Consider the following 16,072-nt stretch of genomic DNA (forward strand, 5'->3'; position numbering starts at 1 on the left):
GCTAGGATACTGCCAGGTTGCCCAAGCCTAGATAGGAGAAGTCGAGATGCAGGGGCCTGGTTCTAACCACTGACCTACCGGTCAGTAAATTCGCGCTCTAACCAGTGAGCCATCTAGCCATCCTTCCGCTGTAGCTGGCTGTCGCACGGAACTGTCCAGGCTTCATGAATATGCCAGTGCCCTTGTTTGGAAGCCATTAAATTCGAGAGGTGAACCAGGTGACATAAAACACCGGTTTCAACCACAGTTCAGATCATACTCTTATTCTTCTGTTACCTTTTCGCTGCCAACTACCTTGCATCCCATATTCACTATGAGTGAAGCGCCCACCGCCTGGGTGGAATATCAGATAAAACTTGGATTTGGTCTTTTTTGCCGTATCCCTTTCAGGTCCTATTCACTTCGCGTTCGAACGGCCCCATAACAGTTAAACCTTAGTAACAAACTCACGCTGAAAACATGTATGAATTCAAATTAACAACTTTTGGAGTCAGAAGACCGCTCTCAAAATGGGGTGTGCAACGATGACTTATGAACCACAAATCAATCAGGAGGGGCAGTCGATCAGCTCATGGAGACCCTCACACAGCTATGAATGCTCGTACTGATCCTCTGGAAAAACAAAAGCCAGTTGGATGGACAAAATATGTCAATCCGGTGAAAAATCAAAATTACCCAGCTACCAACCGTATGCTTCACTCTGGTGCGTTTCTGTTTCTGATGTTTTATTACAGTTTTCTTATGAAGCTGTCTAGAACATTCATTATCAGAGGGCGGTAATTTCCTTGAACAAGAGATATAAATCACATGTGGAATAATTATCTGACAGGCTTCTCCGTAACGATCCCCTCTAGTTCGGCCATTTGGCTTCGCAAGATATTCACACGTATCAGGCTACTGTTCCCCCCACTATTCAATCACATCTTCAGTACACTCTATTACTCTGCCTTTTCGAGGTCGTTTTCAAGAGAAAAAGACTGTTGCACTGTTCACTTCCTCATAATAGCCACTGACACGTAAGTGATCCGAATAAGGGGTGGTGAACACAGTACCACCAGATCGAAACGTTCCTCCACAAAGCATTTTGGCACTTCACATGTGCACAGCTTCACCTCGTGGTATTTGTCACCTGCCTCGTTTCATGAACCGGTTAGTGCATGAATTCAGACTGCAAAAGAATCAGTGTAAAATGTTTTTTTAAAAGACTGAGCACTGACCACCAGATGAACACCCGTGGTACTTAAATCGGTTTACTTTGTAGCAGGTCGGGGATTGTCAATTATTCACAGTCGAGGCCTGGTTTTGTCATCGGGTATAGGCAAAATCGAACCACCTTGTGTGTTTACAAAACAACTAACCTTACGGTGCAGGTGATACATTGTACGAAACGCCGTAATATCAGTGAGTTTTCTTTATTTTCCTCACTTTCGTTCAAGTTCCCGGCCATCCTCCACCAGATATGATTCTGTGTGCACAGAACTCCCATGACGATCTCCTGAAAGGCTGCGAGGTGATATTCAGGCCAATCCAAACTAAATTCGGAAGCTAGCACATTTTCGAGTATTCGAAGTCGTCCATGTATCAGTACTAAAAGTTGAAGTCTTCGCATAGTACCACTAATTTACGTGTGAGTTTCGGCCTTACATGTCACCATGCATCCAGAACTTCCGCGTGGGCCCATCCACGGTATCAAACGAATCGCTTTCAGTTGTATACGGACGTTATCACTACATCACGCATGTATTACACAAGTCTGTGTTAGGACATTGTGATGACCAGAGATCCGGAAGCAGGGATAATGACCTCATTGGTGGACAACAGTATACCAATAGTGGTGACGATTGTTGACGAAACGTTTGAAAGCTAACTGCCAATCTCGGTTAACAGGACAACTACCAGCAAACGCACCCAAGCTACTAATATTTCGATGCATTCCCAAGCACGCAGAGAATTCGGATTCTGCATGAATATTCGCGCCGCCGGCTGTTGATTTACCCAGTATATTTTGTTCAGGACGACAGTGGACAGATAACCTAATTTCATCTTTTCAACAGTAGCAGCGCGATTATCCGTGCTCCCCCTGAATCATCCCTTCAACAGGCATGTGTGTGGAAGACGCTGCACTGACGGCTCGTTATTCTGTTCGATAGGCAGCATTATAAGTCCCTCGCAAGTTTGTGAGGTTGCACAACTTGACAGTGAGTCTGGCTAAATATCCCGTTCGTGCGATATTCATGGTCAGGTGTATTCATTTGTACAGACGATATGCAGAGGTGTGGGATTGTTTGGTAAAGTAGACTGGACAGTTGGTTCGGTTGGAGCTTCCTACTTCACACTTTTCGTGGCTGAATTTAAGACAGAGACCTTCATCTTGTGGCACTACATAGAACTGTATTCAGCCATTCCTTAAAGCTCAGTCACACGGAAGGGCCCCTTTGAACTTCTAGGAACGCTCTATCGTCGGCGACAGCTCACGCTTTTGTGGTTTGCCTTCGGAGGATGGAGTACAAATGTATGTTTCCGATAATACCTCGTTAGGCCTTCATATTGCGACTGTTCAGATCGCCAAATATTTACAGTGAAAACAGCTGAAGTGTTTTGGCCAATAGAGAATTGGTGCACTCAGTCTTGTAGCACTCGTTATGTGAGCCATTCTTACACCTAAATCACTTACGGTTTGCCGATAGTATAAGAAGATTTTGGAAGTGTACGAATTACAAATAACTTGTACGGCAAGCGAAACTCCAATCCAAGAAGTCGCCACTCGAGGATGGAGGTCGAAGTGGCTGAGTCGCGCTATGTCCTGTCTATAAACAAACTAAATAAACGGTTGAGCTGTAACAGCCTTTCAGTACCTAGCTGCCATGCCACCCGAAGAAAGCACGAGGGCTGGGATACTGCCAAGCTGCCCAAGTCTGGACAGGAGAAGTGGGGATGAAGAGGTCAGGTTTGCACCTCGAGCCTTCCGGTCAGCAAATTTACGCTCTAACCACTGAATCATCTCGCCCCATGTCCTGTCTGAACTCAGTTAAGCACAATGCTGACCATCCGAACGGTTTAGCCTTCGAATGGTACAAGGGAGGTTGCGGGTCCGAATCTCTGGGATTCGTGAGTTGCGTGCTGCTTACGCATCCTAATAAGAACGAGACAGATGTACAACACTCTTCGACATAGATTGACTTCGCTTTCAGGACCAACTCGACAAAATGCCAGCCCGTCGCGCTACATATGTGACGCCTTATTGTCATTTCTCAGGCTGGATGGTGGATGTTCCTTTATTCTTTAGAATAGCTGTCGTTCGACCAACATCTTCAACTGCGCAAAAAAGGAATGTACTGTCACATTTTTGGCTTTGACTGGCATTTGGTCTTCCATGTTAATAGTGGACTACCCATGAAACAGTAACGGGGCGCGGTGACAGGGGCCGCCCTGTTTTGTGAAGTCTAGTGCTTTTGTCAGCCTAACTGGATAGCACTTTTGAACGGAAAGTTAGGATGTGAAATCTCTTCCGTAGCGAACTCTTGTTGTGCCTTGGAAAAGGCCATTTCTTTTGACATTGTTTTCGGTTATTCCAAATTTAGAACATCTTTGAGGCATATTCTAACTGTCCTACTAGTTAAGAAGTGACTAGGCTATCGCCGCTGCTTCGAATCTATGTCTGATGTTTCACTCTTTGCCAATATCACTGGTGGAAAAATTGAAGTGCTATCCGATTAACGCGAAACTATCAGTTACTATGGACTTGGTGGATCGTTTCCCCCCCCCCCCTACACTAAAACGGTCATGTTTCCAGCAGAACAACTTAGTTCTGAATGCAGTTCACCGTTTCTTAAGACTGACTTGATACATCTCATGTACAGTAGAGGAGCTAGATCTGATACGAATGCCCTTTCCACTCAGTGCTCGTTTCAGAAACCCTGTTAGCAGTTTTTCGAGAACTCAAGTTGTGAAATCAACCTGTGATGTGAGCCATTTACGCATGTTGATTTCTGGTCGAGCTTTATCTTCTACGGGGTGTTTTCCCGAATAAAACTAACTTCTCAGTTGAGGGTTTGCATCAGAGTAGATTCTATCTAGTTTACTGATTCTCTGCAGCTCGATTCCACTTATACTTGATTATCCAACTCCAATGAAATCGATTTTTTCACTATCAGATCTGTGGCGAAATTCAGAATGTGTGAAACCAATGAACGCGGGCATTTCTGCGCAAGCCATGGATACCAAATGTGGTCAGCGATCTCCACTTCCTGCGTTGCCAGAAGCCCCACTTGTCTCTGTAAGCAACGGGACCAATTCGCGGCCCTCAGAACCGTCTGATTCTTCCACTTCAATTAGGTGTACATGCGAACTCAATACTCCGGAGCGCTGTAGCCGCTTGAACTTCAAAGCACGTGGGAGCTCTTGGGCTGCTCTGTGGTGTGCACAAACTGGTCACACTGAATGGAATTGTATGGATTCAGACAACGATGTGAATACGGTGGATATAAGGTATCACATGGATCTGCTTAGCATTTCCGGTCGTAACCTACAGCCGTTAACGGAGTCCAATCACCAGGAAGTAGAACCCAATTCAACCCAGTTCCGTGACTTCACTTCTTTTCAAAATCCAGACAGAGAACGTAGACGGGAACGAAACAATAATCGTACTTTCAAGGCTTCTCCGTGCTCAAGCCACTCAGGAAACCGCATTACCCAAAGACATGGTCAGCCAGACAAAGCATTGGCTTGTCTCGTCGGACAAAAGTGCAAACTTCCTTCCAAGCCACGGACCCTACTTGAATCGTATACTAAGACACCTGCTTTCACAAGATTACCTTTCGTTCAGGGTACGACTCGCCTAAAGTATACAGGTAATAAAGTGAGCTTCACTTCTTTTCAAAATCCAGACAGAGAACGTAGACGGGAACGAAACAATAATCGTACTTTCAAGACTTCTCCGTGCTCAAGCCACTCAGGAAACCGCATTACCCAAAGACATGGTCAGCCAGACAAAGCATTGGCTTGTCTCGTCGGACAAAAGTGCAAACTTCCTTCCAAGCCACGGACCCTACTTGAATCGTATACTAAGACACCTGCTTTCACAAGATTACCTTTCGTTCAGGGTACGACTCGCCTAAAGTATACAGGTAAGTAAAGTGGATCCACTTGTTAGACACAAGTTGCTACAGGTTATAGAAATAATGTCCTGTGAATGGGAACAATAAGATTTCCAGTTTTTTGTTTGTTGGATAAGCTTTGCGACTGGACTGTAGCCTATTCAAAATTTGCCGCTTGCTAGATTGGAGATTGTCGCTTACTTTGTCGAAACAAGGGCGTTGCTCGACTACCAAATCAAGTTTGCAACGATAGTCGGATAGGCGGCTTAACAAGGGCTTTCGAGCTTCCCCACTTTGCATGCTCCAGATGAAGGCATCACCTCCAAAGCATTGATACTAGTGTTTAAGTATAAACTCAGCTCTTAACCTGCTCCCCCCTATGAGCCAAAAATGAGGACGCGCAGTATGCTCGGATTCTGTGCACCGGTCGGAGTTAACAGCATGGCAGGGCATCTTTGTGGACCGTTTGGCGACTAGCCGGTAGGTCGTAAAGCCCACAAAAACCAAACACTCTGCCCTAGAACCGCCATCTGGCTTGAGACCCACTAGCCCCGACTTCCGATGACAGGTCATCTGTCACATTCTGAGGCTCGAGAAAGCTCAGTGGTTAAGGCGCCAACTTATGGACCGGAAGGTCCGTGGTTCCAACCCAACATCAGCATCTCGACAGCTCCTATTAGGGGTGGGCAACCTCGCAGCAACCCATCCCTCGTGCTTTCCTGCCGTTGTTATAGCAGCTAGGCGCTGAAAGGGTGCTACAGTCGAAGTCGAATATGAATACAAAGCTGAGAGAAACTGCCACACTCATCGCTGAAAGGGTGCTACAGCCGAAGTCGAATATGAATATAAAGCTGAGAGAAACTGCCACACTCATTGCCGTTGAGCTTCAGGAAGGACGAAACGGATTGTGTTTGTCAAGAACGTGTGTTCAAGAACGTGATGAGTAATGTTCTGGCACGAAAATGTACTATAAAATTTTTATTATCGTACCAAATGAAACGTGAGGCGGTCCCAATGTAACACATTCAGTTGAGGGTTGTCATAAATGAACGGTTCAGCTGTGACTAAGTCAAGTCTGTCCTGAAAACCGAATTGGAATGCAAGTGAGGCTAGTTGGCAAACCCACAAGTTGTTTCTCTCTGAGTGCAGTAAATCTGGGTACAAATGGCAGCATTGGTTGTAATCAACAGCCAGAAGATGAGCGTCAATGATTCTGTTATCTGTACAGCAGGGAGTGCTCTATGGATGAAGATTGCGTCAGTGGATTGAGCGAACATTTGATCCACCTACCTAAAGAAGGTTTGCTGGATCCAGAAGTTATCGATGATCTAGCAACCTTTTCACATCGATCCGTCCCAGGCAATATACATTGATGGTAAGCGTCGCTTATGATTCGGACAGTCTGGTCGAAATATGGTTGGTTCAGTACCGGGTGGCATTAAGTGAAGTGAGAATCCCGGAAATGAAATGATGGTTCGTCTGGGGTATACCGACCTCATGTTTGAGGGTAAAGTCTCCGACAAAACCCAATCACCAAAGCCTAAAAAATGTCGAACGGGAGAAAACGAACTGCTTGGGAGTGAATACCTTCTTTGGCCTTGTATTAATTGCTGGTGCCTACAAGGATTATGAATTAGCTTCGCTAGCTCAGTGGTTAAGGCGTCAACTTACTGCCCGGAAGGTCCGTGGTTTGCACCCAACCCCAGCGTGGACAAGTTAGCAGTATCTTGGCCCTTGTGTTTCCCTCGGGTGGTATGGTACCTAGGCACCCAAAAGATGTTTCGACTGAACGGCGGTGATTCTGAATAACCTTACGAGAGAATTAAATAGGGTCAGATTTTCCCCATACTACTGTGAATGTCAATATTGACTTAGATTTGGATTTTACTCAATCGCCAAAATAAATAGCCTCTTCGGAGCTGTTTGCCTAATTCACGGTGTGACAAGCTAACTGCTGAGTGCGAACATACACATCTTGTCTTGGATTTATCACGAAGAGGTAATTTTGCTAGATAAGTAGAAATGATATGGCTTAAAGACCATTTGTCAAGGAGTACATGCTTTGGAACGGATCTAACCTGGATACCCAGTGCTGTCCCAATCGCCTATATGGACTCGGACAAGGTCCGTGTACTTTCTCAAAGGTTACTCATCCTTTCACCTATCTGCTCTTATCACGTGATCTAGACCCGGTCAGTGACCGCCGTGATGCGCCGGTAAATCAGGTGCTATGAGGCTGCTACAGCTGCTATCGAAATTAGCGTCATGCCAGAAAGGTTACTCATCCTTTCACCTATCTGCTCATATCACGTGATCTAGACCAGGTCACTGACCGCCGTGGTGCGCCGGTAAATCAGGTGATATGAGGCTGCTACAACTGCTATCGCAATTAGCGTCATGCCAGGCATGCCTCACCAAGACTTACACCCGGCAGCCTACTGGCTTACGTACCAGAAATGATCTACCACCAATCATATATGTGGAGTAGGGTTTAGTAATCGTGACTTTTCACCCAATCATGAACAGCCATAGACACCTATCTCGTCTCTACGGTGTCTCCGGTCAGCGCTCCTCGCCGTAGGGCCCGAACAATAGTCCACTGGATCCGTTTTGGTCACAAATCCATCGAGCCATCATTTTGCGCAACTGGTTTTTTGTTAGATCGGTGGTATTCGCTCTCTTTGGTGCGATCCTTAATCCGACCCGGCACCTTATATCAAGCTTTGCCCTCGGTAATGAAACGAGCACTGTTCGTCTATTTCAGATGCCTCACCCCACTATACTGATCCTATGAACGGAGCAACGGATCAATTCCTCAATCGCATTCAAACCCTTCTGTACTTAGAAGAGGCCACGAAGCGTTGGGAACGGTCTCAATGGCGGCGCAAGTGGAAACGACGAAGATCACTGAATACAAGTGAATGACCTAGCTGGAGGTCTCACACTTGCCACTGTCTTATTCAATGCTGGGGATCGAGAACTTCACGGATGGATCGCACTACTCTTCGCAGCTTCCGGACGAAAATGTCTCCCAGGAGGATGGCCAAATACATCCGTTTTTTCTCCGGATGCTTTTGATTTCATTTCGGACTGTTGGTGGGGCAAAGCTGTACAACTGATCCCCAATAAGAAGGAAGACTCTGAAAACTGCTGAAAGTTATCCTCATGCTTTGTCTGTTCTTCCAAGTTCAGTTATTACCAGTACAAGCCCCGTTAACCACTCATATGTGGTAACGTCTAATTTGATATCAGCCCACCTGTATTTTTCTCAATGATTGGACTTGTTTGAGGAAGTTGAGCTGTGTGGGAAATTTAGATGTTCGTAGGCGAACTCCGAAGCAAGCGTCTTCCCCTAAGTGAACGTTGTGGGTGTGTTCGGAAAGCACTGTACAGTCAGTAATCTTGGTTCTATTCCACCATGGCGTGGAACCTCCACTTGCGTCTGTATTTTCACACTCATTAGCATGCGTTAGATTCCATTACATGTCATCTCATCGCAAATCTCCAGAATTCAGTTTTTGAAATAACTGGCCCGTACGTATCCACCCTTGATCATGATTGCTGGAGATCGTTGAGGGAATGGGGTCATGGGATGCCAGAACCAGAAGCCTGAGAAAGATTCGAGCTTAACGCACTAATTTACATTGGTTTCGTCTAGGTTTATGCTTCTTGCACCCACATCGCACCACACTATTTCTGATTTCCCAGAGACCATCACGAATGTTTGGTTCTTCGAATTCGATTCATGATGGAGTTTGCGAAAGCAGCACAAAAGATCGCTTGTTGGAAAACCATCCAAGAGCTGAGGATATGTACTATTAGACAGGAGATGCCTACAAACCTCTCAACACCGGTATGCATATGAAAATTAGGGTTACAGTCGTTCAAAATGAGCTACGATTAGGTGCCCTAATAAACCTTCCCGCTGTTGTAGCCTTTCCCAGCCAGATACAGTGCACTTTCGAGCACGCCAAAGGTCATCAGTCTTATGCTTCAATTGACAGTTCTCACTCAGGTTCCGTTGGTCACAGTTCAGCGTGTAACTCTGTCTGGTTGCTTGGTGTGAATGAGTTGGATTGTGGGATTCGGAATGTATGCATAGAGAGCTCAGGGGTCAAAGCATGAACCCAACTCCAGCAGTTCCACTGCTCCTGTCTAGGCTTGGACAGCCTGGCAGTATTTAAGCCCCTCTGCTCCCTTCGAGTGGCGTGGCAGCTAAGCACTGAAAGGATGATATAGCTGAACGATTATCAAGACTGTTTGATCTGTTCACGAAGCATGGTAATCGGTTTACAAACATTTCGCCATCAGTGAAGGGGACATCGTCCTTTCATGGTCACGTGGACCAGAAGTTACTCTGCGTCGTCAACCACTGTTTTGCACACGAAGTTTGGACTGTTTTCTACGTTCACACCAAACGGTTAGAGCACGGATTTACGGACAGGAAGGTCCATGGTTCGAACCCGACCTCTGTTTCTCGACGTCCCCTGTCTGTGATTGGGCAACCTGGCAGTACCCAGCCCTCGTGGCATGGCAGCCAGGCACCGGAAGGATGTTACGGCTGAACAGCTTCGCATAACCCCAAAACTTCCTCATGATATCCGGGTGACTAGTACCGACTACTTCTCAAGTTCAATAGTTTCTTTTCCGATAGAGAGGCCCAAACTAGCATAGTAACAATAATAATCGTTCATCTGTATCACACTTCTGTTGTCTAGCTACTGTCTTGAAATGGTGTTGGCGCATGTTGATGCTCCTATAGCATGGTGCGTGTTTTCTCCAGGTTGGAACAGAGAATCACTTGGTCTCGAAGGAAATATTCTTAGTAATAGCACAACTCCTATAACCTGATGGCACACCAGCCAGCTTCACTCAACTTACCAGTGTTTCATTAACATGTTTGTTCGGGCTCTAGATAGCTCGGTGGTTAAAGCTCGATCATACTGACCGAATGGCCCGTGGTTCGAACCCAGCCTCCGCATCTCAGCTGCCCCTTTCTAGGCTTTGGAAAACTGGCAGCATCTCAACCCTCGGGTGCGGCAGTAGCTAGGCACCTCAAGGATGTTACAGATGGACAATTCTTTTTTTATCAATATGCTTGTGCACTCACTGATTCATACCTTGCTCTGTGCAATGATTGGAGCAAGCATTTACCTAAGAATTTTCAGCAACTTTATGAGTAGTGCATTATGTATCTACAAGCATTTCCCTACTTTTACCGTGCCCATGGTCAAGGTAGGTAACAGTATTCTGTTTGTGCTGAAGTCTTGTACCAACAACCGTGAGGACACATTAAGGCGTCCGTATTAGAGTGATATGGTGTTTTGTCACTAAGCTTGCGTTAGAAATGGACAAAAACAAATCAATTTGAATCCCCATGCGATACAGCTCGGGTAAGTTCAGCTGTAACACCCTTTAGGTTCCTAGACGCCATGTCACCCGAAAGAAGCATGAGGTTTGGGATACTGCTAGGCTGTCCAAGCCCAGACGGGAAGTCGAGAGGCAGCGGTCGGGTTTCGAACCACGGACCTTCCGATCCTTAAATTCGCGCTCTAACTGCTGAGCCATCTCCTCAACTCGGGCAAGCAAGCGCCATGGGCCTGATGTAGCTGACAATGGAGATAACTCGAAAGTAAAGACCATACACCATGGAAAAAAGTGTGATCCAACATGACTACGTCATCTATTGGACTAGTGGTTACTACCGAAAATTTGAGAGCACCAAAAAATTGTACGGGATCTATAGTGTTATGGTCACATCTCACAGAGATGGTATAAAGTACTGCAGTCACCCGCATTAGTAAGCGTGCTTCAGTCGATTGCGCACTTTATCGTCATTCCGTTTATCTGCACTTTGACATTTGAGACCATACTCTATCGATCTTGAAAGCCATGCTATCTGATTTACGTTGAAATGAGACAATAGACCTTGAGTGCGCTGGCTACACAACTCTAATGGATCCCACTGAGTTGGTGGTCACGCGTGTGTGAATGCTTGATTGCCCACGATATTGCTTCCAGCGACCAACCATGTTTGTCTTTCTTGACTCGGAAGCTGTATTTGACTCATTGAACCGTCAGGGAATTACGAGGGTTGAGATACTGCCAGGTTCCTCAGATCTAGTCAGGAGCAGTGAGGCTACAAAAGTTGAGTTCGATCAAAAGACCTCCCGCTCCTTAGCCACTGAGTTGTGTCCATCTCTGGCATCCGTTCATAGCTTCCACTAATGGTAACCCCCTCCCCAAGGACAAAAGCCCATTCTACGATGCATTTTGTTATTGACCAAGCTCGAGATGGCCCAGTGGTTAGAGCCAGTGTCACGTTTGAGGATTACTCGAGGAACGCTTTTTGATGAAGCAACACGGAGTAATTCATTCGCCACGGAGTTTAGAGCTATTAGTTACGTTTTCATGCTATGTTATTCAGTATACACATCCCATAATTGGTCTAATTTTATATTCATTATCACCAACGTCGAAAGCACAGCATTAGTGTTCATACAGTGTTGCCTCGCTGAAGTACAAGCATAATCTATTTGGAAGCCTTATTGTGAAGACGGGGGTGAAACTTGGTGCTAGCCTATTACAACCACTCTGGGGTGCCTACATCCCTAGGCACTCCTGATACAAAGCGACATGAGGAGCACCACTGACATCGAGTGACCGTCCAGCGTTCAAGAGGTGTGAACTTTTTGACTGGACGATTTGTGATTCGAACCAAACTTTGGCTTCCCGACTGCTCCTATCTAGGGCAACCTGACAAGATCTCAGGCCTTTTGTTTCTTTAGGGTCCCATATTAGCTAGACACCGAAAGGTTGTTGCCGCTCATCGGTTGTCATTCGTTATTTTAGGTGCTATATCTTGCAGCGTCTTCGACCGTGCACGCAGCGCGATCACCATCCTATCCTGAAAAGCGAATCGCACCGGCGGTACCCATACTTTTGTTAATTTCATATTCCTCCCCCTTTTCGAGGGTTTGCCACCTCTCTGCTTGCGGTACTGCTTTCGGTGAATGCTGATTCGGCATGCCCAGTGCATGACCGAACAACGCAAATTTTGCCGCAGGACACACTCTTCGAACGAAGCCTCTGCATAATTTAGTAATGTGTTTCTTTGCAGGAACAACACTGCATTTTCAAACCAAAACGGAAAGAAGTAAACTTTGTTAAGTGTTGTTAAGTTAGGTTGTACTCCGAATGCAGACTCCTGCCACTCAAGGAAGACTATAGGCCTGATTTCCCGAACGGTTTGAGACACATTCCCATTATCCCCACATTTTTCTGTCAGGCTCGCACTCCCTCCTACTTAGGGTTGTGATTTTACTAACCGACAACACTAATTTTGCCATTTTGACCTCGTTTATTGCCGCACTGGGATATCCTGAATTCTAGGCAGTTGTTTCGAATCGTGAAAACCACGTCCACCTTTGGGTACGTCAGTTGAAATCAAACTTCATGTTTACTGAGCTACTTACAGCTTTTCAGTAGTGTCGTTTTATTGCATCATATCTCATTGCAAAACCTATAAGGCTGTTGCTTTGAAAGGCACATTGTGCCATTTTGTAAATCGAGGTAGCCGGGCGCGTAAAGCTGCGCAGTCGTCGAATAAAGGAATTTCTGTTGATATGACCCTGCTTATAAGGATAACCAAAAATCTTGTACAGTCTTTTACCTGTCTCGTCTCTCTGAAGGTCATAAGGTAATGCTGGTCGCCGAACGACCACCAGTCCTATTAAGCATCTGGACAATAATCTGTGAATACTCTACAAAGGACTGCTCTGTGCTGCGGTCGGAACAAGATTAGAGGCACGCGAGCTTCACTCATATGCAGGCTGATTTGGTTTTCATGGTAAGTTCAACCGAATCCTACCTGAATCTCATGTTCAGCCAACTTTTAGTAGTTTCCTTCTACAATGGATTCGAAGAACTTTCCTGGTTTCACATTGCCCGCTGAAAGAGTAGTACAGACAAACAACTAGGTCGAGTCTCCACCTTTATTTTCGATGTTGCGATTATGTGTTAGACGATTAATAGTGATCGTATAAAAACGAATGGTCAACAAAACTCCACGCCAACATTGGATCGCACGTACCCGAATTTCCACCAATATAGAGTACTTGACGACAACAAGATGTTGGTTTTGACAGATATCTCAACCAAATCCAGTTGGGTTTCTCGTTTATGCTTATCTCCTTTGACTAAATGTACTAAACCAGGACGTCCCATGTTTACATTGTTATGATACTCAAGGTATCCTAGTACATTGCCAGCAACCTTTTTAGTAGTATGTTACATTTAGGAAATGCCAGACAACCTCCAGGTAGTACCCGGACACAACAACCGGTCACGGGATTATCAGCAGCACTAAACGCAGTGAAAGCAGATCACCCGTGTGACTAACTCATTTGATTTCTCAGACAGCAAGACAGCAGTGTTTGGCTTCGGACTACTCGAGTAGCCCAAATTTTAAGGCACAGCTCAATGGGTTACTGAAGTAAATCGTCGCACCGCAGTGTGGCCGTTCATTTAAATAATGCTGACTAATTAATTCGGATAGTGACATCTTTTAGGTTGGGTTCACAGATCAGCGTCACCACTGGTTATCCACCATCGGTTAAGACGTCCTGGTGTCGCGTTGGCCTTGGGATAGACTCTCATAAATGCAAGTAGAAAAGGCAATACCCAAAACTTCGTTGGTTTTCGTTGAAATGCGCCAACCATGAACAGCGGTCTTTCGGCATGCTTTGAGATTTTGTGGAACCAGATAACCACTGTCAATTTATGTCACCTAGGAAAAGTGATATGAACAAGGTATGTCGGCTAATGGAACCGTGCTCGACCGCCATGGGGACGAGGATAAACAAATTCGGAATATTATTTTATTACACTCAAAATGTTTACTAGATGTGTACCAGGTGCTGAGTCGGTCGCAGATTAGGAGCAGTTGACGTGTATTGTGTCTTGCTGAACGGTAGTGCAACTCTGTATCGGTCCCTTGACTTCCTGCTCCGCCCACTAGGGTATATCAAAAGGCACGGTAGCTCTACACAGCCCTTTATGGACAAAGGAAAATCATTACAACTGTATTTATAGGGTAGTCACAGAGTGTTCCATAAGGTCGTGCCAGAATCTCCGTGAGGGGGGACGTCGAGTCACAGGTACTTGTCTCGGATTGGCTGGCATTCTGATCAATCAGGGCATGCCTTCTTTTGGTCCGTGTCTTGCACGTGACATGTGTCTAAATGATGTGATGTTCGGTTTGTCGGGACGTCTGGCCTCCGAACACGTGTCACAAGTGAACGGAGAGCAAGAAAACTTGAATAAACAGTCCTGTGATGCAAACACTTAAGGGTGTACTCAAAGCTGTCATGCCCATCGGTTGAATGAAGAATGGGAGTGGCATGAGGAGATCTGGAAAACTGCAACTGAGATTTCCTTTTTGTAAGTGAAGCCAGTCTGTTTTTTGAAAGCCGAGGAGCACTGTGCAGCTGTCTGATAGGCAGTACACAACTCATGAACCACCGGAAGGTTGCGAATTCGAAACTTCCTGGTGTTTCGTGAGATGTGCGCGGGTTATGATTATCAGTAGGAATGAAAGAGATGTGCAGTGTTTCTGAGCTTTTCTGCTTAGAGTGGCTTCACTTAGAATAACGAACGGCTTACTATGTCTCAGCTCCAAGAATAGTAGTAATATAATAGTAGTCCTCGGGGCGGAAAAGTCAATGGCCTGTCGTTAGGATGTTCGACTGATTGATTTTCATCAAGTACCTATGAACCACTGGGAGCGATGTCCGGGAGATGTAAACCCGGAACACTCACATAGCGGAACCAAAAAAATAAAACGATCATACAACCAAACCAGTCGACCTGCACCATTTCAATGCCGCTGGACAGTACTCCATCACGGATCATGAATAACGTCTATTTTAGGCAGAACAAGAAATAACTTGCACGCTAGATCAAGCGATAACACGTGCACCGTAAAGCCAAAAGGAAGATCATTTCACTGTTGGATCGATATCTTGTCCATCTGTACTCACACAAGAGTGATGAATGGATGTCCACGTCGATGCAAAGCAGGCATCCGTGCTGGACTGAACAAAGACAGTGCGCACGAGTGGAATCGCCCAAATAGCTTGAAAACAGGTGTCATTTACCAGTGTCTTTCCAGTGGATCAGATGCGTACCATGTTACATCATCCCATTAAATCTCAATCTGCTTACAAATTAGCCATGATCGGAACGGCTGGATGGGTTGTCCGTATAGCTGATCCTTTGGCACAAAACTAAGTCGCAGAATTTCGGGTGGAATGTGTGTGCGTTCCTCATCGGATGCCCGTGAAATACGCTTCCAAATTGAACGAACGTTGAGCACTGGGAACACTGGTCGACATTTTGTGTGTTGCATGTGGCCATTTCGTAATGTTTCAGTTGATCAAGAGTGTATTCTTCTCCCAATGTCTGTAGTCCATACAACCGTCTTGGGGTCGTCCAGTGAGCATAACACAGGCCAGCTGAATGTGCGAAATCCGTACGGACGTGGCACATTTCCTTAGCTGGTTTCGACAGTGCTTTCGAGATCAAACATTTCGCTAACTGTTACTGAATAAATTAGCCATTTGCAAGTGGTGGAAATAGGAGTGAATTTTCCGTTTGTGGTTAATCCCGACCATCTCCACAGTGAAAGAGATTGCCTCTACATGCAGCCGAGACGATATTCAAGATATCCAGATACGTTTTCCTCTATTAATACTACTTTGTAAAAGGCTTGTTCCAGCTGAATTTTGACGGGTATTCAGTGGCACTCCATCATTTATAGTCAAATAAATGTTTCCTTGTTTGCCGGGTTGGTGAAAGGCTGTTTAGATGAGGCTACGCAGCTGACATTCATGAATTACACCCGCAAAGAATGGTTGTGCGTATCATCGTACTCTCTTGATCAAACGAGAATTCTAATAAAATAGTTGTAAAGTAAC

At 45.6% G+C, this 16,072-nt stretch overlaps 1 protein-coding gene across 1 annotated transcript; it reads left to right on the forward strand.

Annotated features, from left to right (window-relative positions):
• Positions 1-370: 370 nt before the first annotated feature.
• Positions 371-9,661, forward strand: T265_06872 (hypothetical protein; the record flags this gene model as incomplete). The annotated part of the gene is made up of 4 exons (XM_009172260.1): positions 371-703; positions 4,155-5,126; positions 7,861-8,013; positions 9,336-9,661. The coding sequence occupies 4 exons, from the start codon at positions 532-534 to the stop codon at positions 9,659-9,661; spliced, it is 1,623 nt and encodes a 540-aa protein (XP_009170524.1).
• Between the last annotated feature and the right edge of the window lie 6,411 nt (positions 9,662-16,072).

The sequence above is a fragment of the Opisthorchis viverrini genome, assembly GCF_000715545.1.
Source record: "Opisthorchis viverrini unplaced genomic scaffold opera_v5_150, whole genome shotgun sequence".
Taxonomy (NCBI): domain Eukaryota; kingdom Metazoa; phylum Platyhelminthes; class Trematoda; order Opisthorchiida; family Opisthorchiidae; genus Opisthorchis; species Opisthorchis viverrini.